This window comes from Lynx canadensis, chromosome A1 (assembly GCF_007474595.2).
Source record: "Lynx canadensis isolate LIC74 chromosome A1, mLynCan4.pri.v2, whole genome shotgun sequence".
Taxonomy (NCBI): Eukaryota; Metazoa; Chordata; class Mammalia; order Carnivora; family Felidae; genus Lynx; species Lynx canadensis.
Window position 1 is genome coordinate 19,903,112 of NC_044303.2, and position 27,037 is coordinate 19,930,148.

At 43.6% G+C, this 27,037-nt stretch overlaps 1 protein-coding gene across 1 annotated transcript in view; it reads right to left on the reverse strand.

The window, feature by feature from the left end:
• The window catches only part of SERPINE3 (serpin family E member 3), a 31,065-nt gene extending 6,179 nt beyond the window's left edge, over window positions 1-24,886 (reverse strand). The window contains 6 exon segments of the mRNA XM_030309980.2: window positions 5,472-5,572; window positions 13,830-14,028; window positions 15,591-15,788; window positions 17,571-17,804; window positions 22,766-23,038; window positions 24,725-24,886. Of these exon segments, the coding sequence (XP_030165840.2) occupies window positions 5,472-5,572; window positions 13,830-14,028; window positions 15,591-15,788; window positions 17,571-17,804; window positions 22,766-23,038; window positions 24,725-24,740 (1,021 nt within the window). The 5' untranslated portion in view covers window positions 24,741-24,886.
• Window positions 24,887-27,037: the final 2,151 nt, after the last annotated feature.

A 27,037-nucleotide genomic window follows, 5' to 3' on the forward strand; every position in this document is an offset into this window, starting at 1 on the left:
TAGTGTAAAGAAACACAACTGATACTTGCATGTTCATTTTGTATCCTGCAACTTTACTGAATTCATTGATTTATTGTAATTATGTGCCACTATTACAATATTAGAGAATCTAATTTTGACTATATATTTACCATTACCAATAATTTTTATATATTCATACATTTTTACAACATTAATTAGCATCCTTTTATTTCAACTTGAAGAATGTCCTTTAGCATATCTTGTAAGGCAGGTCTAGTGGTGATAAACTCCTTTAGTTTTTGTTGGTTTGGAAAACTTTTATCTTTGCTTCACTTGTGAAGGACAACTTTGCCAAGTATACTATTCTTGGTTGACAGGGTTGGTTTTTTTTTCCCCCTCCAAAATTTTGTATATGTCATGCCACTATATCCTGGCCTGTAGTTTCTGTTGAGAAATCCATTGGTCATCTTATGTGGGTTCTCTTGTATGTAACTTGTTTCTTCTCTCTGGCGGCTTTTAAAGTTCTTTGACTTTCAACAATTTAATTATAATGTGTCTTGGTGTAGCCTTTTTTGGGTTCAACCTATTGGGATTCCTTGGGCATTATGAATCTGGAACCCCCTTTCATCTCCCCATGTTTGGAAAGCTTTCAGCCATTATTGCTTTAAGTAGTTTCTCTTTTTTACCCCTCATTTTTTGGAATTCTCATTATGAGTATATGTTTCTTTCTGTGGAGTCCCCAATTCCTATAGGCTTTCTTCAGTCTTTCATTCTTTTTTTTTTTTTTTTTGCTCTTCTGACTAGATAATTTCAAACGACTTATCTTCTAGTTCATTGATTCTTTCCTCTGCTTGGCTGAGTCTGTTGTTGAAGCTCTTTATTGAATTCTTTGGTGCAGTCATTGTACTCTTCAGCTGTAGGATCTCTGTTTAGTTTTTTTGTTTTGTTTTGTTTGATGGTTTCTATTTCTTTCTTGAACTTTTAATTTTGTTCATGCATTGTTTTCCAAATATTGTTTAGTTGTCTGTGTGTTCTTGTAGTCTGCTGAACTGTTTTAAGAGGATTATCTGAATTCTTTGCCAGACAGTTCATACATCTCCATTTCTTTAGGGTAGTTATTGGAGCTTTATTCATTTCTTTTGATGATGTCATATTTTTCTGATTTTTCATGATCCTTGCTTCTTTGTATTGGTATCTGTGCATTTAAGTAAGTAGTCTCCTTTTCCAGGCTTTACAGGTTTGCTTTGGCAAGTAAAGACTTTTACCAATTAGCTGATAGCATTTGTGGGTAGGTGGGGCTTGCTATCAGGATCTCTATTTGGGCAAAGCCTCTCCATGTGCTCTGAGGTTGCAGGGGGGTGCTGCTGGCTGGGTTCTGTGGTTGGGTGGGACTGCTGGTTGGGTTCTGTATTCAAGTGGGTCTGCTGGGTGGGCTCCCTGTTTTGGTGGGGCTTCTGGCTATGACCCACTGTCAGGTTAAGCCACTAGCCCTGCAATCAACTCTGGTCAAATGGGGTTGTAGGCTGTGTTCCCTGACAGAGTAGTGCCACTGGTTGGACACCATGACTGGGTAGTTATGGGATGGGCTCCACGATCCTTCCTGGTCAGGTGGAGTCTCACCCTATGATTCCAAATGGATGGTGCTGCCGCCTGGACTCCATGTTCAGGTGGGGCTGCCAGCTGTGCCCTGAAGATGGGTGGGGATGCAGACTGGGCTCTGTGACTTGGTAACACTGTGGGCTGGGCTGCAAGGCTTCCCAAGGTCATTTCTTCAGGCTCTTTGGTTACTTGGGGGTAGGGGATATGCTCAACAGTTGGGCAGGGCTGCTGGCCAGGATCTCTGCCCAAGCACAGCTTTAGGATGGGCTTCTCAGCTATCTGAGTTCTCTGGTCAGGCTTCCTCAATGGATGGTTCTTGAGATTATGCTTAGGTGTCGGGCAGGGCTGTGAATTCACTTTTCTTCAAGGTAGAGTGGTAGTACGGTCCATTGATTAGGTAGTATAGTCCACTGACTGTAGAATCAGGCAAGACTGCCAACCAAGCTCTCTAGCAAGATGGGGCAACCAGGCTGGCTTTGTAAGTGGGAATTGCTGCTAGCTGAGATCTTTGCTTGGGTACTGCTACAGGCAGGAACATGGTCTGCCAAGGTTTGAAGGCTGGTTCATGTCAGGCTTGTCCTCCCGCCCCATCTCTATCTGATATTAGTTATCTCCAGGAGGCAATATCTGAATAGACCTTCTAGAAAGTGTCCTGGAAGAGTTGGGTGTCCACCTTGGCTCCCTTTTCTCACTGGAGAAACTGTAGTAGGCCTGGAAAGGCCCTCTTGGTGCACTGCCGTGTCAGCCTGGAGGAAGGGTGATGCAGTCCGAGTGTAGCTGCTCCTCTTACCTTTCTAATGTGGTCCTTTTCGGTCTCTGTGGTTCAGAGGGGCGCTTCAGCTTACATCTGGGAGCTGGGATTTTCACAGTGGTGACTTGTCTATGGATAGTTGTTAGGTGGCCTTCTTGGGAGGGGAACTGAAGTTGGGAATGATCTATCTGACAATCTTGCCGACCTAGTGCAGTGCCGATCAGTCATCTGGTGTGGCATAAGTTAACTTCAGTATGCAACCAAACAACTATGTGTGCTTTGCTCATTTAAGTTGTAGTCACTTGGAGCTTGTAGTTCTTACCGAACAGAGTTCAGAACCTAATTACTCCTTTGCAAAAGTCAAGAATAAGATAGTTTCTTCAAAGGTTTAAGTTTGTGCAAAAGAAGTATTTCTTGGATTAGGAAGCATGGGTTTGTATCAAAGCCTGCTGATCCTTCTGATTACTCAAGAAGTAAATCTCTAGCTGATATCTTTAGTGTAAGTGAAACTGGAATCACTCTTAAAAGCTTTATAACATGTAGTATCAAGGGTGCCTGGGGAGAAAAATGATAGCCTAGGCTCAGTTGGGCCTTAAGATGATATTGAACAAGTTTTTTTCAGGCAGCAAAAAAGGATTTGATGCCATGAAGGAAGAGATAGGCGAGTAGTGACTTTTAAATGTGGAAGGAGAACTTGAGTAAAGTGATTCCGGGCATTGGAACCAAATGGAGAGAAAAGGCCAAATGTCCTGTAGTTTGAGCTTCTGTCAATAGTACAAAACTACTTAGTAACTTCTCGTTAATTGTAAGAAGGGAGACCAGCATTTTCTGATGACTTCTTTTCTGGCAAGCTCTCTGCTGATAGTTTGCGATATGTTGAGGAATTTTATTTCCATAAGTAAGATATGAGATGGGTGGTAGCGACCTCATTTTAGGAATGATGAAACTATTTGTTAGACAGAGTCAGTCACCATGTCTCTATAATTAAGTCAACAGCCCACTTAAGCATAGAAGTGACTAGTCTCTTGATTATGTTTAAAGAAGGGCATTGGAAAGCAATACTTTAGTTGGTAAACTTTATCCGTAAAGGTCAAGATACTAAATACTTTAGCAACTGCAGGCCATATGGCGTCTGTTGCAACTGCCTAATTCTGCAGTGTAGCAGGAATACAGCCATAGATGATCTGTAAAAAAATGGGAGTGGCTATGTTTCATTAAAACTTTATAAAAACAGGGATGGGTCATTATTTGGTGATACATCTTATTAGAGGAACAAAACTTTATGGGAGAAGATAAGGCTGATGTGTTTTATCACGTAAGATATTTGAATTCCAACTTCACACTTGGCACATGCTAACTGCTTGATAAGTAGTTAACAACTTAAATCGATGAGCCTATATTTCTGCTGATTTGAACAAACATACATAGAACCTTAATTGCATTATAAAAAAAGGTACCAAAAAAAATGTTCTTTCTAAAGTAGGTTGCTTATTACATCTTGTCAGGAGAGCTTATGGGCCTTGAAAATCTTTACCACTGGGGGAGCTGCATGATGTGGGTCAAGCTCAGTCCTGTTTGAGGACACAGGATTAATGGCACTTTGAGATGTACTTCCAGGACATAAAGGCAGAGAGATTAAGAGCTATGAAGGAACAATCAATGTCATAGTGATTAACTGAATGTAGTGTTGTAGAAGAAAAGGTAAAAATGGCCCCAGAGTTTTGAACTAGAATGATCAAAAGAAGAATAGTATCATCATCAACAACAGGAATGCCCTAGCTGAGGTCTGGAGTCACAAGAAGACACTGTGATTGCATTTTGTACATTATTACAGATAGAACATACTAAAGTTCTTAATCCCTTCCTCTTTCCTTGACCTCTGATCCTTTCACTCTACTGTTCTTCTATTCCCTACAGTGTCAGATTATGCCTGCGTCACCATGGAAATTTTCTGGTTGAGTCATTCAACCAAGTCAACAGTATTTATTGGATATCCACAGTGTGCCAAGCATTGTTGGGGGCACTGTGCCCAAACTTGACTAGTGCTTTGATTATCTCTTTGCATGTCTAGGTAATGAGTACACAGCTGGTGGGTTTTAAACACTCTAGAATAGATCCTTCCTCCTGTGCTTTATTTGATAAGTAACTGCCATTTAGTCTGTCTGGTCACATCTAAAGCACAAGCCAAGACTGCTTTTGTGGACCAAATTCCTGTGTGTGTGTGTGTGTGTGTGTGTGTGTGTGTGATTGCTTAAAAAAGATTTTGAGTAATGCTTTAGAAAACTCTGTGTTATGAGGTTCTAGCATTTTAAGTGGAGATTCTAAACAAAAATAATAAAAAAAAATAAAGTGGAGATTCTGAAGCTCTTTGGGCACAGAAAGCATCAAGGTCCATGAAGATGCCGATGCATATTAGTATCCAGAGCAGAAACAAACCTGAGCCTTTGGAGTTAGAAATAGTTTATCTAATGGTTTCTGAGAGGATTCTGGAACATAAGGTTTTGGCATTCCATTCTTTTTAAATCTTTGATGTAAGTTCCCTGTCAGATCATAAGCAAATACAATTCCTATTGATTAGTAGTAGCATGTCCACTAGGGGCAAATAAATTTAATATGGACTTTGGGAAGGAGAACATTTTAGGGCAAGGTTACAGGTACGTGAGTAACTTGAAGAAAGGAAGTTGGGTGGTTGAGGGAAAGTTTCAAGGTTAGCTTATTAGAAGCCAGAAGTGATACAAGGAGGGAGGGAGAGGGAGGAGGGAGGAACAAAGGGCAACTGTGAGGCTGGCATGACAGTGGGAGGTCAGAATGAAGACCTCTGTTGTTGAAACACTGTCTCTGGCAGGTTCCTAGTCATGATAGGCAGAGGAAGGGTGAGTTGTATTGTGTTCTACGGCCATTGACCTCACCCTGAAGGTGGTCTCCCAAAACGGTGCTTAAAGGTTTCAAGAAACACTCCTCTCCACAAAGTCCAACTCAAATTTGACTGTTATCTGAAGCAACATATTTTTATATAAAGCAAAGCTCTTTCTTTATCCTTTTAAAAATGTTAACTCTGACTGTACCATTGAAACCTCTGTAGATGAAAAATCCCTTAATCAAAGTATGACAAAGCTGCCCCCAAGCACAATGCCAAAAAGCTTGAAAGAAGAAGTGTTACCTGAAATTCCTTTCAAGTTAGCTTTGAGTGGATCAAAAAGGTCGGTGACTCCCCAAGAATTTAAAATGCTTTTTAAATTGAAATGATTTTGGATCCTGAATCTAAAAAACAAAAGCAAACCATCAACTTTCATTTAAAAATCTCATTCAAAATATTTTCATACACACCACGACTGCCAAACTCCCTAACTTGGAAGTCAGGGATCTCCAGCCTCATTTCTAGCTTTGTATTTCATAGCTCCTTCTCATAAACCCTACACACTGACTAGTCTGACCACACAGGGCTCTCTCCCACCTCTGTATCTTTGCTTCTGCTGTTCTTTCCAGGTCTTTCCCATGTCCTTTGATTGCCTTTGAGTTACTACTCTTTCCTCCAAGTCCAATTCAATTGTGGTCCCCTCCTCCCCTCTCCAGCTGTTTTGTGGCATTTGGTCTTTAAAGCCCCATTAACACTTTTTATGTTCTGCTCTTTGGATGTATAGAACATTCTGCTTCCTATTACTGTTATCTATGATATTGTAAATGACTTGAGACGCTATCCCAGTTTTTTTTAGTTTCCTAATAGTAACTAATATTTAATGGGTGCTCACCATGTGCTAGGCACTAGTTTTTTTATGTGGATTACCTATGTGCTTTATGTGGATTATCTAATTTCATCTTCACATAATTATGTTATTATTATCCTCATTTTACAGGTGAAAAAACTGACGCCTAAAGAGAATAAGACACTTGCCCGAGATGACATAAAGAGTACGTGGTGGAGCTCAACTCAAAGCAAGGCTGTTTGAGTGCAAAGCCCGTGCCCTTGGCATCTACACTTTGCTACCTCCTGTCTCCTGAGGCATCTCACATAGTAGGTGCAGAAAAGAAGTTGTTGACTAATCAACAACTAATAGAGTGTCTCATTTAACATATTTATATTTGATAAGACATATTTTTCTGTTTGCTGCGTGCAGTGTGTGTCTTTGATGCACAGGAGGGAAGGAATGCAAGTTAAAGTTTTGGTTTTCCTAATAAGTCCTGAGAGCAGGAAGAATCAACACACCAACTTTGTAATATTTCTCCAAGGGCCAGGCATTTGCAATTTTACTGTTCAAGGAGGCTTTAAAAGGATTGCTCACATTATTTTTCTTTGAAAATAAAAAAGTTTGAAATGGCATTTAGACGGTCTTTTTGTATAAACTCTCCAGAACTTGTACAAGAGTAAAAATACTGGAAAAGACCATTTACTATCAAAGGTTTTCATTGCCATACAAGACAATGTGCCCAATATTTTAAACAGAAGTATCAGATTTTCCCATAAATATATGTTTTGGATCTTTAGAACGGTTTCCCAAAAAGATACATATGTTTTCTCCAACTATGCTGACATTCTCAAAACAATTTTGCATTACCTCTTCTGAAATTTTCATAAATGCTTAAAACACATTCTTTTTGAAAACTCTTAATACTGAAACACAGTGGTTAAGAGCATGAACTTGGGAGTTCATTGCCAGGGTTTGAATCCCAGCTCAGCCTCTTACTAGCTGAGTGACCTGGGGTAAGTTCCTTTACCTCTCTTTGCCTCGGTTTCCTCATTTGTGAAATGAGCATAATAGTAGTGCTTAGTTCTTAGCTTTGTGAAAATTAAGAGAAATAATTCTTATAAAGTGCTTAGAACAATGCCCAGTACAGCTCATACACTTCAATGCTACCATTGTGGTTTTAGTGTTTCTCAGGAATATTAAGAAAAAGCTAAGGGATATTGGAAGCCAAATATGGTGATTATGGTAGTTGATAAAACTGGGTAATATCATTTTTAGTAACTAAAGGTAATAGTGAGGTATGACCCTAAAAGGCGAGAGTAATTTTTTTTAAGTTTATTTATTTATTTTGAAGAGAGACAGAGAGAGAGAGACTGCACAAGTCAGGGAGGGGCAGAGAGACAGGGAGAGAGAGAATCCCAAGCATTATCCGTGCTGTCAGCTCAGAGCCCGACATGGGGCTTGAACTCATGAACCGTGAGATCATGACCTGAGCCAAAATCAAGAGTCAGACGCCCAACCAAATGAGTCACCCAGGCACCCAATTTTTTTCTTATATGGCTATGAAGGCCAGCCCAGAAGAAATGTTTCAAAAATATCTTGAGTGGAAAAATTGCCCTTTACCAAAACCAGACAATGATATCATGAGAAAACTAGACAAATATCCCTTATGAATAAAGATGCAAAATCCTCAACAAATACTAGCAAATTGAATCCAGCAACATATAAATCCCATCATGACCAAGTGAGATTTATCCCAGGAATGCAACATATGAAAATCAATGTCAAACACCGTATTAACAGAATAAAGGACAAAGGCCACATGATCATCTCAATAAAGGCAGAAAAGCGTGTGAAAAAAAGCCAACACTCTTTCATGAAAACAAAAATCACTCAGTAAACTTGGGATATAAGAGAACTTTTCCAACCTTAAAAAGGGTCTCCACAGAAAACCCACAGCTTGCATCATACTGAATGGTAATGGTAAAAGACTGAATGCTTTCCTCCTAAGATCAGGAATCAGACCAGGATGTTCACCACTTTTATTTCACATCGTAGCGATAGGTGTGCAGGGCAATTATGCCAGAAAAAGAAATAAAATGCGTCCAGATTAGAAAGGAAGAAGTAAACCTATCTCTATTCACAGATGACTTGGTCTTGTATATAGAAAATCTTAAGGAATATATACACACAGAGGAAAAACTACTAGAACTAATAAATGATTTTGCCAAGGGGACAGGATGTGAGATCAAGGTACAAAAAGTCAATGGCTTTTTTTATATTAGCAATGAACAGTCTGAAAATAAAATCCCATTGATAACAGCATCAAAAGGAATAAAATACTTAGGGTTTTAACAAAAGAAATGCAAAACTTGTATACTGAAAACTAAAAGCTAAAAAACATAATTGAAAGAAACTGAAGAAAACATCAATAAAGTGAAAAACATCCCGTGTACAGATTGCAACAGCTAATATTGTCAGAAAGCAATATTCCCAAACTGATCTACAGAGTAAATATAATCATCATCAAAAGTTCAGCTGCCTTTTTGGCCAAAACTGATAACCTAATCCTAAAATTCCTATGAAAATGTATGGAACCCAGAATAGCCAAATAATTCTTGAAAAAAGAAGAACAAAGTTGAAGCACTAACATATCCTGATTTCTAAACATTATAGTAATCGAGACTGAATAATACTGAGTAAATTGTAGACATTTATGCCTATAGAATAGAATTGAAAGTCTAAAAATAAACCCATTCATTTATGGTCAATGAATTTCAAGAAAGGTACCAAGAAAATTCAATGGAAAAACAAATAGTCGTTTCAATAAATGGTGCTGGGACACAGCAATTGCCCTTCTAGGTATTTACCCAAAGGATACAAAAATACAGATTCAAAGGGGTATATGCCCCCTGATGTTTATAGCAGCATTATCAACAACAGCCAAACTATGGAGAGAGCCCAAATGTCCATCGACTGATGAATGGATAAAGAATACTATGATTTATACCCATACACACACACACACACACACACACACACACACACAGGAATATTACTCAGCCATCAAAAAGAATGAAATCTTGCCATTTGCAATGATGGGGATGGAACTAGAGTGTATTACACTAAGTGAAATAAGTCAGTCAAAGAAAGGCAAATACCATATGATTTCACTCATATGTGGAATATAAAAAACAAAACATGACATTAGGGGAAGGGAAGGAAAAATAAAATAAGATAAAAACAGAGAGAGAGGCAAACTATAAGAGACTCTTAGAGAACAAAGTGAGGGTTCCTGGAGGGGAGGTGGGTGGGGGGATGGGCTAAATGGGTGATACGCAATAAGGAGAGCACTTGTTGGGATGAACATTGGGTATTATATGTAAGTGATGAATCACTAAATTCTCCTCCTGAAACCAATACTACACTGCATGTTAACTAACTTGAATTTAAATAAAATCTTGGAAGAAAAAAAATCATGCTGGGACAACTGGATAACCACATGCAAAGAATGAAATTGGACCTCTACCTCATTATACATACAAAAATTAATTCAAAATGAGTCAGAGACCTAAATATAAGAGCTAAGACTATAAAATTGCTAGAAAAAACATAGACATAGATCTTTGTGATCTTGGTTAAACAATGGTTTCTTAGATACGACATTAAAAGAAGCATAAGAAACAAAAGAAAAAATAAATTAACTGAACTTCATTAAAATTAAAAGCTTTTGTACTTCAAAGGACATCCTCAATGGTTAGAGTGGAAGAGAGCCAAAGCATAAGAGACTCTTAAAAACTGAGAACAAACTGAGGGTTGGTGGGGGGTGGGAGGGAGTGGAGGGTGGGTGATGGGTCTTGAGGAGGGCACCTTTTGGGATAAGTACTGGGTGTTGTATGGAAACCAATTTGACAATAAACTTCATATATTGAAAAAAAAAACAAAGGACATCCTCAATAAAGTAAAAAGACGACCCATGAAATGGGAGAAAATATTTGCAAATTGTATATCTGATAAAGGACTAATAACCAGAATATATAAAGCACCATGACAACTCAACAATAAAAAGACAACCTATTTAAAAATGGAGAAAAGATTCAAATAGATATTTCTTCAAAAGAGATATGTAAACGTTCAACAAGCACATGACAATATGCTTGATGTCATCGGTCATTAGAGAAATGCAAATGGAAGTCACAATGAGAAACCACCTCACACCAACTAGGATGGCTACAATAAAAAAGATGGGGGTTTTCTTCTCCTGTAGTTGTTGCTACTGTTGTGGGGTCAGACAGGTTGCATCCATCTTGCCTCCAGCCTGACCGAGAAGCCAAAACACAGAGGATGGCATTGCTGGAGGGCAGAGGAGGCGATGTCTTCCCAGGTAATGTAACTAAGAATAACTATATACTTCCTAAATGTAAGCTTTATAAAAACCCTACTTTTTAACCCAAATTTGGGAAGCCAGTCTTTGTCTTCTCCTCACCTTCCTTCCCTCCACAATTCAAAACAAGATTGTAGTAAAATATACACAACATAACCATTTTAAGTGCATAATTCAATGGCCTTAAGAATATCCACGTTGCTGTCCAACCACCACTGTTATCTTTCCACCACTCTGGAACTTTTTCATCACACCAAACTGAAAGTCTGTACCATTAACCATGAAGAGGGACTTATGAAAAAAGATGGACAATAACAAGTGTTGACAAGGGTATGGAGAAACTGGAACCTCTTGGATTGCTGGTGGGAATGTAAAATGATGCAGCCCCTTGGAACACTGTCTGGTAGGTCCTCAAAATGTAAAGTGTAGAGTTAACACATGACGCAGGATTTTCATTCCTAGGTATGTAACCAAGATCATTGAAAATATATATCATAAAAAAAGTGTGCACATGAAAGTTTTATAGGACCCAAAAAGTGAAAACAAGCAAAAAGTTTCCAGGCTCTTAAATGTCTATAAACTGATTAATGGATAAGTAGAATGTGGTATATTCATACAATGGAAAATTATTCAGCCATAAAAAAGAATGAAGTATTGATACATACTCTGATAAGGACGGACCTTGACGACATCGTGCTAAGTGAGAACAGCTAGACACAGAAGGGCTACATGTGGCATGATTTCATTTATGTGAAAGGTAGAGTAGTATAGACAAATCCACTGAGAGAAAGTAGATTAGTGGTTGCCTAGGAGTAGTGAGGAGAAGGAATGTGGAGTGACTGCTAATGGGTATGGAGTTTCTTTTTGAGGTGATGAAAATGTTCTGGAATTTGATAGTCGTGATGGTTGCACAACTTTGCCAATATACTAAAAACCTCTGAACTGTACACTTTAAAACAATTTTATGGTTATGTGAATTGTACCTTCATTTAAAAAAAAAAAAAAAAGAAAATACCCATAGAAAAACACAATCCACACATGATGATGATCAGTAGCTCTTGGAAAGGAAGCCCAAAACTTCTGAATATATGAGATCTGATGGATTTTTAAGATACTTATAAACAAACAAACAAGGAGAAAAAGAGACACGCACAAAAACCAGACTCTGAAGTAAGAGAACACGCTGGCAGTTGCCAGAGGGGAAGTGGGGTGGGGGGGGGGGAATGGGTGAAATAGATAAAGGAGATTAAAAGTACACTTACAATGAGCACTGAGTAAATGCAGAGAATTGCTGATTTGTTATACTGTACACCCGAAACTAATATAACACTATACATTAGTTATACTTCAATAAAAAAATACATCACTTCTATTATGAGAAAAAAATGCTCATGCTTAGCATCCTACTATGTTGATCTAATAACCAAGCGTTTTATTCATTAAACAAATATATATTTGACATTATTAGTCTTTCTTGTGAGGCATTACATTATTATGGATATAAATGACCCTTGTTAACACTCATTGTTGGCTTTCTTGATTATTCTTTTGGTATGCTAAGGTCCCTAATGAAGACTAATTGTCACCATACATTTTATTTCACTTCTTCATAAATAAAATATTACCTCAGAAGCTAGATATCATAATTCATCCAGAATCTATGGATACACCGTTGGTGAAGCTTAATCCTAAGGCTCACCTCACCGCCACACGGTATTTGCACCGCTACCCACAGTGTGCAAAAGTGTTTGCTCTTGCTAAATGAAAAATGCAGGGTAACTATAAAGCAGATCATATTAAATGAGGAATGAATGATTTGCAGAACTAGAGGTAAATTCTTGCCCAAAAGTTGACCTGGTCGACCACGGTCCAAAGTTTTGTACCCAGATTTAGACCTAAGATAGTTGAAATTCTTTCTCTATTTATTCCTTAAAGGATTTTGAAGCTGGTTTCTTTGCTTGGCGAGTTTGGCTTTGTGAAACAGCCTCATTTTCCTAATACCTTCTATCCTTCTTGGATGTCAGGCTTGATAGCATTAGGGAGATAAATTATGGTAACCAAATATTTTTTTAACAAGTGTTAACTGATGCTGTGTTACTATGATCTTTGCCTTCCCATCCCGTCCCTGTCTTCAGGGTCTTTCAGCATCATTCCTCAACGCTGCGAGCTCTACAGGTGGCATCAGAGACAGCGGAGGACTCGCAAACGAGCTGGGCACTTTCCTGGGGACCAGCCATCTGTCTCCTAATTCTGAAAAGATTCCGACAAATTTCCTGCACCAGGTCGCACTGTCTCCCTACTTTTAACATTGAAAGCTTCTCTTCCTTCTCTGAGCTTCTCTCAAATATGACAGAAAGATGAAAGTTGCTTCTTTTCCATGCCAGAGAGATCTGTTGAAATTTCTTGTCTTTGTGCCTTCATTTGAGGTCCAAGCATTTGGTTTGGAGAGACATAAACTTTATCATAGAGTTACGTTCACCTTCTGGTTATGCCAGATCCCACTCTGGATCTTGGCCCTTAACTCACTGGGTCTCTCCTTGTGTGTTTTTATTTCAGTGTCTGGACTTATTTTTAACCGCTCAAAAGAGCTCTGCCAAGGCCTCTGGCTCAGTGCTGCTGAGGGCCTGGTCAACAGAGCAGGTGGTGGCAGCCAGCAGGAAGGAGCATGAAGAATCCACATACTGAGCCCTGGGATAACATTCCTCACTTAATGCTGGTCTACAAATTAATTACAGGTTTGCTCTGGTTGCAAATGTGCCAGAGAAGCTTGTCACTTAAAGAAGTTCAAAAAGGAATTCTTTGTAAAGTAATGAGTTTTGCAAGTAGGTTTTGCTTTGGAAAAGCAAAATCTAGAACCATCATTTAACTTTTTGACAATTTGCATTTGCACCTATTGGATTTTCTCAAAGAATGGCTCACCTCTATTTACAAAGAATGAGAACCTTCAGCATAGAGACTAAAAGTCTTGAATTTTTATGCTTTAATTTGTCTTCCAGTCAGAATTATCTTGGTTGTTTGCTCAATTACATAAACTACCTTGCCTCTTTGGTTTTGGAAAAATGACAGTTGTATACTCTTAGGATGTGATAAGATTTGGGGCACATTCCTCCAAGGTAACTTCATGGCTTTTCTTTCCCTGTTCAGAGAACTGGTTGTGGCATGAGGCCTGGAGCCTGCAGTCTGGCCCAGTGAACACAGAATATCTTCTCTTGAGAAGACCTAGGAAATTAACTCTGTTCCATCTGCATCATGAACTAGTCCGCAGAGACTCTGACCTGGACCCACACTCTAGGGCAACTCCCCCTTGGCCTAACCTCTCAGGGCACATTAGACAAGTTGGCCCAGTGGTTAAGGACAGACCCCAGAGTCCGACCACCTGGGTTCTCTGATCCAGGCCTGGCCAACTGGATTAGGCTGCAGAGCACCCCAGAAGGATGACACAGCCACTTACCTGGGCAGGAACACGTCCATTCTGGCTCGCCTGAGGCTGGAGGTCCAGATGCGGATGATGCTGGCTGTGAGGTGTGGCTCAACGTGGCTCAGCGGGGTGTCTTTGTCACGCGGCAGAACCAAGAGCAGACTCACTGTGTTTCCCAGGTAAGGCAGCTCCAGCACCCCCACCTGATGGCCTGCAGGGTCCTGGAACTGGCCTGGGGGTTCAGTGGATGGGGCATTATTAGTTCTGTCCCAGGAGACAGGGAACTAAACAGTGCCAGACCCTGGGAAGGGCCAGCTCACAGAACTGGGAACCGTACGTTTTATTAACAGGCTGTCTACCTCACCTTCAGGAAGCAGTTCGAGGCCAAAGACTGTTAGTCACCTTTTCTGATCTTAGGACCTAGAATTTTTTTTTTAAACTTTTTTTTTTTTTTAACGTTTATTTATTTTTGAGACAGACAGAGACAGAGCATGAATGGGGGAAGGTCAGAGAGAGGGAGACACAGAATCTGAAACAGGCTCCAGGCTCTGAGCTGTCAGCACAGAGCCCGACGCGGGGCTCGAACTCACGGACCGCGAGATCATGACCTGAGCTGAAGTCGGCCGCTTAACGGACTGAGCCACCCAGGCGCCCCAGGACCTAGAATTTCTAATGATACCTTCACAGGGCTTGCATCGGCTGGACACAGTGGGGATGATGGCACGTGGGAGAGCCATCTACTGTCTTAAAGGGGAAGCCATTCCAATCCTGGCCTTTTGTGACCATGTGGGGACCCAGGCTCTTTGACCCAGATCTTTCTTTCAACAAAAGCTCTGAACCCAGATATCATATAAAATTGGGAAGTGTTACGCAGCTGACAGATCAACCAGCATGAGTCATAGCAGCGACGGGAAAACATTAGGCACAAGAACTATAATAGTCATAAATATATATTTACATATCCAATTGACCTTTCTCTATGCTCCCCTTACTTGACCTCAGTTAATAGTTACTGGCAGGATAAACAAACGAATAAAAGCACTCACAACGTGTCCTGCATGAAATTGAAGCAGGAAGATAGTGAGTTTTCTAAGTGCCAGAGTTCCCGAAACACTGTTTTAAGTCTCAGCGACTTTTCCCTGCATAAGAACAGAATTAATCCCACAGCTGGAAAGGCTGAGCCTGCAAACAAGGGCTGTGAGAGAGGTGTGTGGGGACAGGTGGCCGGGTCCCTTCTCCCCTTGCCTTGTGGGGGCCCCACGGCGGTGTCCACACCTGGAGCCAGCCTTCGGGGCTGGGCCCCCTCTCCCCTGGTGCTCGCTGGTCCGCACTCAGGGCACCTGCACCCTCAAGGGGCCGGGATGAGCAACCATCCAGGCAAGGCGGAAGGACAATGTCAAGCCCGCGTGGGCGCCCTCTTGAGAGCCATCTAAACTGAACTCTCCATCTTTTGCCCTTTCTTAGCACCAAGTGGCTATTCATTTTATGCGGTTGCCTGCCGAGGGTGGGGTGGTTCCATTCAAACAGTTTGGGTTTTACACTAACACCTCTTACTAGGTGCAGAGGGAAATGTCAAGCGTGAGATTGGATTTCTCTTCCCCCTCTGCTTCCTCACCCTCCTCTCTGGGTCCTCGGGCCCCTGGGGCTCTCCTTACTGCACACACATCTCACTGCAGAGGGAAGGCTGAGACACTCCGCGGGTCCTTCTAGAGCAGACGTGGCCCCCCTCTCTCCTCCCACGTTGTTCCCTTGTTCCCATCACTTAGGAGGGCCCACAGGTGGGAAGGAGCTCACCGTAGTTGACCTCGGCCATTTGGTACATCATGGGGACTTGGAGGACGAGGCCCGGGGCACAGGTGAAAGGCAGGAGCTGAGTGTCCCTGGAGGAGAATCTCTGCCGCCAAGTGCTCTGGAAGGACATGGTGCTCACAAGTGCCAGCTGGGGAAATGCACCGCCACCGCGCTCCCATGTCAGGCCACCCGGGTTGTCACCTGCAAGCAGGAGAGCCATCATGTGGCTGAGACCCGTGCACCTGCCCTGGAGGGTGCTGGGGCATCCCCGAGGTTGGGTTTGCACCTGCAGAACCGTGGTGTCTATAACTAGCTGTTGTTGAAGACCGTGCTTTTATCCTTTTCCGAGCAGGTTGTCTGAAGCGGCTATTTCCTAGGGCTGTTAGACACGCACTGCTCAGGTGGACTCCTGGGAGGCACAGGGCGCTGTGGTGGGGGCCACTTTGCTGTGTCCCTCCCACCCTTCCCGCAAATCCCGCTACCCCAGCTGCTGGGCCTCATCCCTGACAGAGCCTTTGCTTAGACAGCAACATACAGGGCATGCTCTTGAGATTCCACGCATTACCAGAGAGAAGAGGGCAGGCTGACTACTGCCCCAGCCCTTTATTAATAAAAACACACATTGTGCCAGGCTCTGTTCTAAATGCTTGAACAAACCCTCCCTGACTCCTCTGACCAGTTCTGTTGTTATTCCTAATTTTACAGATGGGGGCACCAAGGCTTGGAGAAGCTGTCCCAGGTCACACACTTGTGAGTGGCAAAGCCACCATCCGCCCGGCTGCTCAAGACAGAAACCTTGGGTTTGAACCCAAGCGGCCTGGCCCCAGAGCTTCAGGCTCTTCCTGACTGCCCCTCTTCTGTGGAGGACACTCACCCCAGAGGGTTGCCGGCAGCTAACTGTGTGGCTTTGCCTAACCGCCCCCTCTCCCCACGCCCCTACCCCAGCAGCACAATGAGCCAAGACAGGGAATTAAACATTTTTTAAGTAAACTGGGAAGACATTATGAAACGCTGGAGACAACTGAGCTATCAATGAACATCTTCGTATTTGCGCTGCAGCTCTGTGCTCCTTGGCCACACACGTGTTGTTCTCAGTTCAGTCATAAAGTACACATCACCTTCTATTCTGTGTTTTAAACAACACTGGGTCTTGAACATTCTCCCTGTTTCTGTGTAGCCTTTGTAATGTTCAGGGATGCCAGAGGCAGACCGGCTGACTTAGGATCCTGGCTCTAAGGGATCCTGGGCCCCGGGCAGCAGGCGTAGCTCTCCGTGCCTCAGTTCCTCTATCTGTGAACCGGTCACTAGTAACAGCACCTATCTCCCAGGACAACTGTGAGGGTGAACAGACATAATGAACACAGAGCACTTAGGAAAAGCGCTATAAGTCAAAAAATGGAACCCCAGTGAGTGTAATAGATTTTCACCACCTTTAATAATTACAACTACATGATGTGCGGGAGCTGTAATTAATGGGATCATTCCTAATGGCTGGGGGGTTAAGTTATTTCTAAGTCTTTTTCTTGGGTAACCCTAACCCTGGGCTAAGCATCTTATTATATATAACTTTTTCTTCCCTTGAATCATTTCCTGAAGCTAAATTCCAAGAAGTTTTCTGGCTCCCACTGCATTTTGCTGTCGCAGGGTGTTAATTGTAGGTGACAGCAGAGCTCGGTGGGGGGGATTCCCCTGAGGGGAACAGGTGCACAGAACAAAGCCTGCAGGGCTCCCCTGGAGGTGGGAGGCTCTGAAGAGCCCCCTGCTGTGTGGGTGGGTGGGGGATGGGCAGAGGGGGCCAAAGGTCAGCTTTGCTTGCTTCATAGAGCACCGCACTTAAGGGTAGGGTCTCCCAAGAGGACAGACTTCTGTTGCAATCGAGGGTGGCCTGAGTCTCCACCCATGTGGCTTCTGACCAGCAATGCTTGGTATCTGTGTTTATAGCGCTCTGAAATCAGCCTCACTAAACTGGATGGTTTCTTTTACCTGCCATCTGCCTGGAGGCCCATTCGTTGACCCCGATGCTGGTGCTGTTGGGTTCCCTGAGGTTGGCTGGCTCCAGGCTGCTGTTGGCCCACTGGGAGATCTGTTCCACAAAGCAGGGGGAGAGGGGCGTTCCTGCTTGCATGAAAAGAGTGCAGGCCAGCTCCATTTTGGTGCCTTGTCCGGAGTTGGGCAGGGTGGCATAAACAGTGTGTAAGAACTGTTTCACCCTCTGGTCTGTGAAAAAGGTGTTGGGATAAATTGACAGTGGTGAGCGTAAGTAAGGAGTTCGCCCTGTCTCTCTTTGCACATTGCACTGAAATGGGGCCCCGGCAGGTACCACTCTTGTTTCACAAGGCTCATCTACCAGTTACAGCCAATTTGGATAAATCAGAACTCAATTGCTCAGGAATTATCCCGAATCATAGATTAAGAGCTGAGAGGTGGGGGGAAGCCATGCAAGATCAGAAAGAAATCAGGCTGTGATGAAGTCAAATAGAAAAATACCGCCAATATCCCAGAGGCTATTCCTCCTTAACTTCTTGAGACAGACATGTTGAGGGCACTAGAATACAGAGAGCCGGCAAAACTGCGGGTCTGGTGTGCAGGGTGAGGGGGCTTCAAATATTTAAGAAGTCAATCGATTTATGGGGAATGTCATAAGTAACAATGACAGACCAATTGTCACTGTATCTTGTTTAGGGCCTTAGATCCGTTCCCACAACTGCATGTCATAAGCCTGAGGGACATTCAGATGTGGCCTCTTTCAGAACTATGCTATCGATTCGAGGAACACAGAGGAAAGGTAAGAGCGCCTCCCATCCCCCTGCTCCCTAAGACCCAGCGGACAGCTTGTGCTATTAATGTCACCAAGAACCTAGAAGAATGTTGAGGAAATAATAAGCATCTGAGAGAGTCAATAGTTTCCACCTTCTTGGGGCGGGGGTTGGCTGGACTTATATTTACTACTTACACAGGAGATTTCTTCCTTCTCTCCATAATCAATAGTGGATTTCTTTTTCAAGATAGTATTTACAATCTGTGGCTTTTATTCTCCCCTAGGAGGAAATCTGGAGCTGGAGCAGGGCCTCTCGCCCACTGGTGAGTCAGGGCACAGCTGAGCATCCCAAGCTTCTTTCTCCTGACACATGGAAGCTGGGCATTTCCAGCAGTCAGGTCCCCTTCCTGTGCAGGCTGCCTCTGGAACATGGTTCTTCCCTGCTCCTCCTTGCCTCTCCTTCCTCTTAGGCACAGCTCTGTGGTCATCCACAAATCTACCCCCACACTTTGTCCCTTCTTCCTGCACTGCCCTGTCCCTCTCCCAGGACACCTGTTGGAATGGATCTCTGACCTGGCTTGGGGCCCATCCACTCCAACACCCTTCATGTCTCAGAGGCCCACTCAGGGGACAGCAGCAGAGCCCCAAGTTGCCTGGCAAAACTTCTCTGAAGGGGCACAGATGCCCCCAATACACCCTGGCCGGGGCGCCCAGCCACTGGGCTGCAGCCCACAGCTGTGGACAGATTTCACTTGCCCAGAAAACTTTCACTACCAAAGCTGCTTCTTAGAATCCACGACTGTAAAAAACAGACTCAGGTTGTATATCTCATGATTTGCAGCCTGACTCCTTTGCTTTTATTTTAATGAGCAAAGAAATGGATGAAAATAATACTTCTTGTCAGGTTTTCCTCTACTGAGGAAGGTCATATGTATTTATAGAATCATGTCCCTGTAAAATGTTGACCATCTTGCAGGAACGAAGTGAGATGTTTCACCGGTCCATAGTGTAGCGTGACCTCCCTTCTGCCCTCTCACCCAATCTGGGCCAGGGGACCAGCTGTTCTTTGAGGGATGACAGGCTACAGACTGTTCCTCCCCAGCAGCCTTGGAAAGAGGAACCTGTCACCGCTGGCTTAATTCCTCTCCCTGCCCCGCCAGAGAGCGTCTTTCTTGCTGGAGGGCTGGTCAGGTAGATCTTACGGAAGGGTCTGGGAAGAAAGGAAGCAGAAAGAAGAAAACCCTTGGGTGCTGCACTCCATCAGCACTGTGATGAGGGCGGTGTGGAAGGTTGAGGAGAAGGTCCCTGGGATGCGCACAGAGTGGGAGGAAAGTGCTAGAAGAAGACATGATGTTTTCTCATGAATTTCTCTTGCTGCGGCTGAGCCTTCTAACTCATTTGTGAGCCCAGTGTGGAGAGCGCCTTCCTTTTGAATCAATGTGTTGAACTGAGCTTCCTGAACGTGACACTGAATCTGACTTTGTAAAGTTCATGACTATAAAATTCTCAAACTACAAACAGCGATGCTAATGTTTTACTTGCCTGAGAATTACAAGAGGCCTAAGTTGAGGATGATGTCAGAGGGTTTGGTTGAGCTGCGGGAATAATGAGAATATCTCTGATGAAAAATAGAAAAGACAATGTCCTTATACCTTTATGCTTCTGCTCAGTGACTTAGAGTAGGATGAAGGAATTTTGGAAAGAACATGGGATTTGGGGTCAGAGAATCTGGGACCTGACTCCTGTCTCTTCCACCTGCAGAGTCTTGCCGAACTGTTAGCCTCTTGTCTCATTTGTAAAATTGGGGTTATTAATTAATGTATGTGGTTTCTATGAGGATCAAATGCCATAATAACCGTAAGAGTGAAATTCATATTATCATCAAACAGAACTCTTTCCCAAGAACCAGGCTACCTTCATTTCTGAGGCCTCTGTTCCTAGCATTATTCTTATGCTTAATAGAAAGCTAGAGAGCTTAAAGTGTTCCTCATCAATTTACCTAGGAAAGCACCAGAACTCCTTAGAACTTGGAACATCAGGAAATTGTGTCTTGTGCGGTGAAAGCAAAGGTGATCCTTGTAGATACCCCTGGGGTCTGTTCTGAGTCTCATGCTGTGCCTGTCTGACCCGCAGGTGGGAACCCTAGCAAAGCTCCTGGTTGTCACGTATTGGCTGGAAACACAGGGAGAACAAGACAGTGCTGATGTGTCCCACTGCACATGTGGATAGGTCTTCCTGCTGATTAAACCGGAAAGATGCCTCAAGACCCTGGCGTTGCTTTGGATCCTGCTTTTTGTACATTTTACTGGTCTGTATTGACTTTTGAAAGGAAGGCTGGACCTAGGCAGGTAGCGGGCACTGCTGGGTTGTTTTAAACAGTGCACATGATTCTCTGAGCTATGTTGGGTCAAACCAGGCTACGGGGGTACCCTCTTAACTGGAACTCTGGAAGTTGCACATCCCTGTTCATAATAATGAGCCACGGTTCTATAAGATAACAAAGCAGTTTATGAGTAAGAAAAATGGTGGGATCATGTTCCACAGAGTTTGACTGCTAAGCATTCCTCACATTTGGTAATTCTCGAATGGGGTCCATGGAAACGCTGTTAATCATCATATTCGGTTAGCCAGGGACCCTGACTATACCTGACAACAAAGAATCAACTGGAATCAGTTCTCTTTCTCTGGAGGATAGCCACACTTGCATTTCTCACTTTCCCCCCAGTTGTGACTTTTGTGAGTCTCCTTTTTATGGCAGAAACGCCTGTCTCTCTTTCACACGCCTGTTTGTTCTTCATGACCCGGCTCAGATGGCATGTCTTCCGGGGCATCTTTCTGTTCAGCCAGTGGAATAAATCATTCCCTGCCCTGTGCTAATTTATGTCACATAAATACACTTGCTGCACTGCACGAGGGTGTCTTTCTGTGTGCATCGTTCCTGTGACACTGACCTGCTCGCGTTGAGAGCTTTCCTTATCTGTCTGGATGCTGAGTTCTTGAACCGCATCATTCAAGAACTGAGTTCTTGAATCGGCACTGCAGCCGATCTCATGTGGCTGAAGAAGAAGACCAGGGATATATGCATTTCTGTGATATTCTTGCTGAGAAAAATCAAGCCGGCCAGCGGGGTCACGAGAGCTGTTTGGGCAGGGGACAGGATGTGGATGGGGCGTGGGGAACTGGACGCATGACTGGTGCCTTGTGACCTGGCGTCTTCAGCATTAACCTTTACCTGCCACCCCGAGCTTCTAGCTCAAAGGAAGCTCTCACCAGCACTGTGTTGGTATTCGTTCTTGGATTTCCTAACACATATTGATTTATACAAGGCTAATGCCCATCCTTTTTTATTGGTATCTTATTCTAAGATAGAGAAGGAAAAGCGATGTGCGTGAGTGTGTGTGTTCGCATGGAGTTGGTAGGTTGGTTCCGAGGCCAGGTTTTGAGCCGGACGCCCTGAGTGCAAGCTAGGTTGACCTCAACATGGCTGACTTCAACCTGAGCTTGAGTCCCAAATCTGCAACTTACTAGCTATGTGACCTTGGGCAAGTCGTGTAAACTCTCTGTGCCTATTGGCTCATCTATAAAATAGGGATGGGAGAGCCTGGGTGGTTCAGTTGGTTAAGCGTCTGACTCTTGGTTTCAGCTCAGGTCATGATTTCACAGTTTGTGGGTTTGAGCCCCGTGTCGGGCTCCTCGCTGACAGTGTGGAGCCTGCTTGAGATTCTCTCTCCCTCTCTCTGTGCCCCTCCCCTGCTTGCTCTCTATGTCTCTCTGTCAAAATAAATAAACTTAAAAAAATAAAATAGGGATGATGATATAATTCCATCACATATCCAGGGCTAGCAATTGTATGTGGTTTCTCTGAGCATCAGAAGACATAATGGCAATTTTGTTGTCGTAACAATTAAATTACTACTTGGAAGGTGCTTCAGACATTTCCTGGCACCTGGTAGGCACTGCAGAAGGGCTTGTGACATGAAATTGGAAAAACTGCCATGGAGGGGCCCCTGGATGGCTCAGTCGGTTAAACGTCCAACTTTGGTTCAGATCATGATCTTACGCTCCACGAGTTCGAGCCCTGTGTTGGGCTCAGAGACTGGAGCCTGCTTCGGATTCTATGTCTCCCTCTCTCTGCCCCTCCCCCTACTTGCGCTCTGTCTCTCTCTCAAAAATAAATAAACACATTAAAAAATATACAAGAAAAATTGGCATGGAACCTAAGTTTAGAAGAGAAACTCAAAGATCATCATGGGGACTACAGTGCGAAGTCCAAATGCTGTCTGCTGCATTCTTGCCAGGCGGTCACCCTTCTCCACTGGTGGTCATCCAGCACCAGCCACTGGATTCGGGAACACCCCACCTCCTGAGGCAGCCTGAGTGGGAGTAGCAGAGCAAACAGGGGCACGAGCAGCCCTCTTACCATGGACGGTGTAGCCCAGGGCCTCGGCCAGCTGCCGGCCGGTGTTCCCTTGGGCTCCAAACTGCAGGATTTCCAGAGCAAGGGACACGCCAGCAGGAGAAATGACAACGTTGGTTTCATTTCTAGGGGCCGCTGCACCCTGGTAGAGGCGAAGCGCAAGCTCGGTCTTCAGCAAGGTCAGGTCCTCACGGAGGTCGCCCTGTCCTCCACGGAGCCAGGTGTGAAGCAGGAAGAGCGTGAACAGGGCCGGCTGCATGGAGGCAGGGAATCTTCCTGCAGTGTAGACGGAAGAGACCAGGGTGAGGCAGAAAGTCCCACCCCGCAGAGAACTGGTCTGTGTTCAGGACTGGCGATGGCCGAGGGAGGTGTGCCCGCAGCACCCCCTCCCTCCCTGCCTACCAGCCCAGGGCCCACCCATCCCCCGCTCCTCTACTGCATCCTGTTGTGTCCGCATTAGAAATATGGGCCGGGAGGCTACACTGTGAGCTGAGGCTTTGTCGTCACTTACTAAATATATGACCTTGGGCAAGGTCCTGGTCTGGTCAGAAGCAAACCATTGAGTTGGAGAAGACATGTAAGAAGTACACTTGACTCATATTTCGTGGCATTTAGCCAGTTTGTAGCTGTGCCATATCTATTATGTATAATGATCATCAACAAAAATAAAAAAATACACAGTATGTTACAAAGGACTTTGTGTTTTCTCAGTTAATCATTACAACAGTTTTCCAAGGTGGCTGTCACTGTCTTTCAAATACAGAGAGGATGAGGTTTAGGGCACTCAGGGAACCATTGAAGAAAACACCTGGGCAAGTGTCCATCAATTGATGAATGGATAAAGAAGATGTGGCGGATACAAACACATACACACGTACACATAAATACCACACAATGGAATGTGATTCAGCCATCAAAAAGAATGCAATCTTGCCATTTGCAGTGACGTGGATGGAGCTAGAAAGTATTATGCTATGTGAAATAAGTCAGAGAAAGACAAATACCATATGATTTCACTTCTTTGTGGAATTCATGAAACAAACAAACAAACAAACAAAGGAAAACAGAGAGAGAGAGAGAGAGAGAGGCAAATCAAGAAACAGCATCTTAACTATAGAGAACTGAGGGTTACCAGAGGGGAGATGGGTGGGGGCATGGGTTAAATCGGAGATGGGGATTAAGGAGTGCACTTGTGATGGAGTTGTTGAGTCACTATATTAAAAAAAAAAAAAAGAAAAGGAAAAGAAAACACGTGGGGAAAGCACATGACTCAAGCCCTGGTCTTCCATGAGTGGTATATAAAACACTAAGGCTAGAAATGCACATGAAGGTATTGATACACGAGGTAATTATACCTATAATATCACATGCTTGTGATGTGAACTATTCTCATAAGAGCACTTTCATGGAGAGCGGAGTTATACCAATATCACTCCTACCAAGGAAAGGCACCTCTCCAAGGAGCAGAGCATTAGCTGGAAATTAATGCAAAGAAGAGAAAGTTCAAGGTGTTTTCAATGACTATGCCACACGTACAGCCTGCAACAGGTTTTGCTAAGTTGTCTAACTTTGGTATCAGACAGGATTGGTGCAAGAGAAGCCTCGTCTGGAGTCACTTCCTATACGTTTGCAAATAGGGCCATTGGGCTCAATGGTGTTTACTTCAGATAAAGGTTCAAGGTGGAAAAACATCCTGTCTTCACTAACTTTTCCTGCAGCCAAGCCCACATATAGTGTTTGGATGGCTTAGTACCATAGGGGTGGGATGTGTGTGTGGGGGGTGTCTTTCTGTGTATGTGTTGGGAGGTGGCAGGTCCCAGCCCAGGGTCATTTGTGAAATGACCCAGTGCCAGTGTTCTTGCAGCTCCTATAACCTCCCACAAGGACACTCTGCAGTCAACCCCTTGTGCTCCTGGGCTCCCCATGACCACATCCCTGCCCGCCATGGTTCACCATGCTTACTCACGGACTCTTGCATCAGACTGTTGTGTCTCCTTGCTTGATCCTGTTCTTGTGGGTCTCCAGCATTAACGTGCTCCCCTTTTTAAAAAGTGGAGCAGAGTCTGCTTTGAATCACAAGACAGCGCAGGGAGGAAGCTGGCAACTGCCGTCTCTGCCGGCGATGTCTCTACCACTCGGTCCAAATTCCTGGAGCCTGAGGTCCTGCAGAGAGCCAGGAGAAGCACTGCCCCGGCCAGCAAAGCCCAGATCGGAAACAGAGCAGGCCCTGGGGAGGGAGCCAGCCACACCCGTCAAGCCTTCTTAGGCTTGTGACCTGGTTGTACCAGCAAGGAACCCCTCATCTAGCCCTTTGTCACTTTGAGGAATTCCACTGATAACTCTGCCGTCCCGGGGTTTGCTGGGTGCCAGGTACCTAATGCTTCTCCCCTCCTCCTGTGGAGAAAACAATAAATCAGTCATTGGGCACTGGACACGTGTAGCAAATGAAATTCTGCAGAAGAGAAAAGAAACGATGCAAGATATGGCCTAATAAAATTGAAACTTGTCTTATTTATTGTTAATAAAAGTGCATGCACTCGTTTATGCGTAATACGGGCACTGTTAACAGTCTTGTTCTTCTTACATACAATGCTTAATAAATCCGACGACTTAATTTGAGAAAGAGACTATGTTGTCCATGAGCAAGTGCACGTTTGCAGCAAGTATAAGCAGATTCTGTCAAAAGTCTGTCCTTGTGACCAATTCAGAATTCCATACATTTCTATTAAGGTCTTAGGCATTGTATTAAGTTCAAAATAGAGGATAGGCTATAGGTTGTTACAAGTTAAAGAAAAGAAAATGACATTTCGAAATGAATGCAATTCTTAGTAATTATCTCTTAGGCATGTGTTAGTGTTAATGTTTGAAATGGAATGAGGCTTGTTAAAAATTTTTTTTTTTTTTTTTTTGTCTGACCGCTACTCATACCACCATTATCAGTGGGCAATTTGCTTTAAAGCAGGGTTTATTTCTGACCCTGGGGCCTGGGATAGTTTTTCGGTGTTAGAATAGTTACAGTTCTATAATTGTTTTACTTCACATCTCCCCAGATCCTTAATTTAGATAAAGTGCATTGTTGCATGTTTTGGATTCTAAGCCATAGCACGATAATGGAATAAGTATATATATCTCATTCTATAGCACCCAGAGAGGGCATTCCTTCCTTTCTTCCATCCATCCATCCATCCATCCATCCATCCATCCAACAAATAACCTCTCGTTTGCCTGCTAGGTTCCAAGGCCCTGTGCTAGGTCCTGTGGATGAAGAACAGAACCAGCAACCTGGGCTCAGCTCTCATGAGACCCAGAGGCTTGTCCCACTGAGTGCAGGCTTTTGATGTCGACGCTGACAGTGTTCAGAAGAAAGCTGATCATAAGGACAATGGTGGTAACTTAACAAGGGCTGTCTCCCAACGCTGTGAGTTCCCCAGGGCTGTTATCTGAGCATAAGCTGATTCACTCTTTGCCAGTGGTGGGGTTAGGGGGATGCTTATAAAAAGATTTCCCAAATTGGAAAAAGGTCGGGCTACATGACTTCTATCAACATTGCCCTCCTAAGTCTAAGAATATATTATTCTAAATTGCTTTTTAAAAATGCTTTCAAGAGGGGCCTGTTGGCTTAGTTGGTTGAGCATTCAACTTCAGCTCAGGTCATGATCTTGCGGTCTGTGGGTTCAAGCCCCGCATCAGGCTCTGTGCTGACAGCTCAGAGCCTAGAGCCTGCTTCAGATTCTGTTTTCTGCCTCTATCTCTGCCTCTCCTCTTCCCTCTCTCTCTCTCTCTCAAAACTAAACATTAAAAAAACAAAAATAATAAAAATAAAAATAAAAACGCTCTCAAGGAAAAATGCTAGGGTAACTCAGCACACAAGAAATATTTCCTGTATGGGTTAAACATTTCAACACGAACGAAAGATGAACTGCAACCGATTTTTCTTTTGTGTACTCAGCCGCGACCCTGGGTAAGCCACTGTGTTTCCTGCCCATTTCTGTGGTAATCACGCTCGTTTCTACCTTGTAGGGATGTTGGTGTTACTGCTAAGGAGGCCTCCGTCCTCGGAGATATCTATACACTATTATAACAACAAAAATAGTGGACACTGTTGAGATCGCATTCCAGATACTCTGTTATATACTTTGCATTTACAGTTGCACGGAGTCCTCACGGCGACCCTACGAGGAATGTATTGTTAGCCCCATTTGGCAGATAACAACAGTAAGGCTGAAAGAGCTTAAGGTGGTTGCCTAAGATCCCACAGTTAGAGGCCAAGCTGGG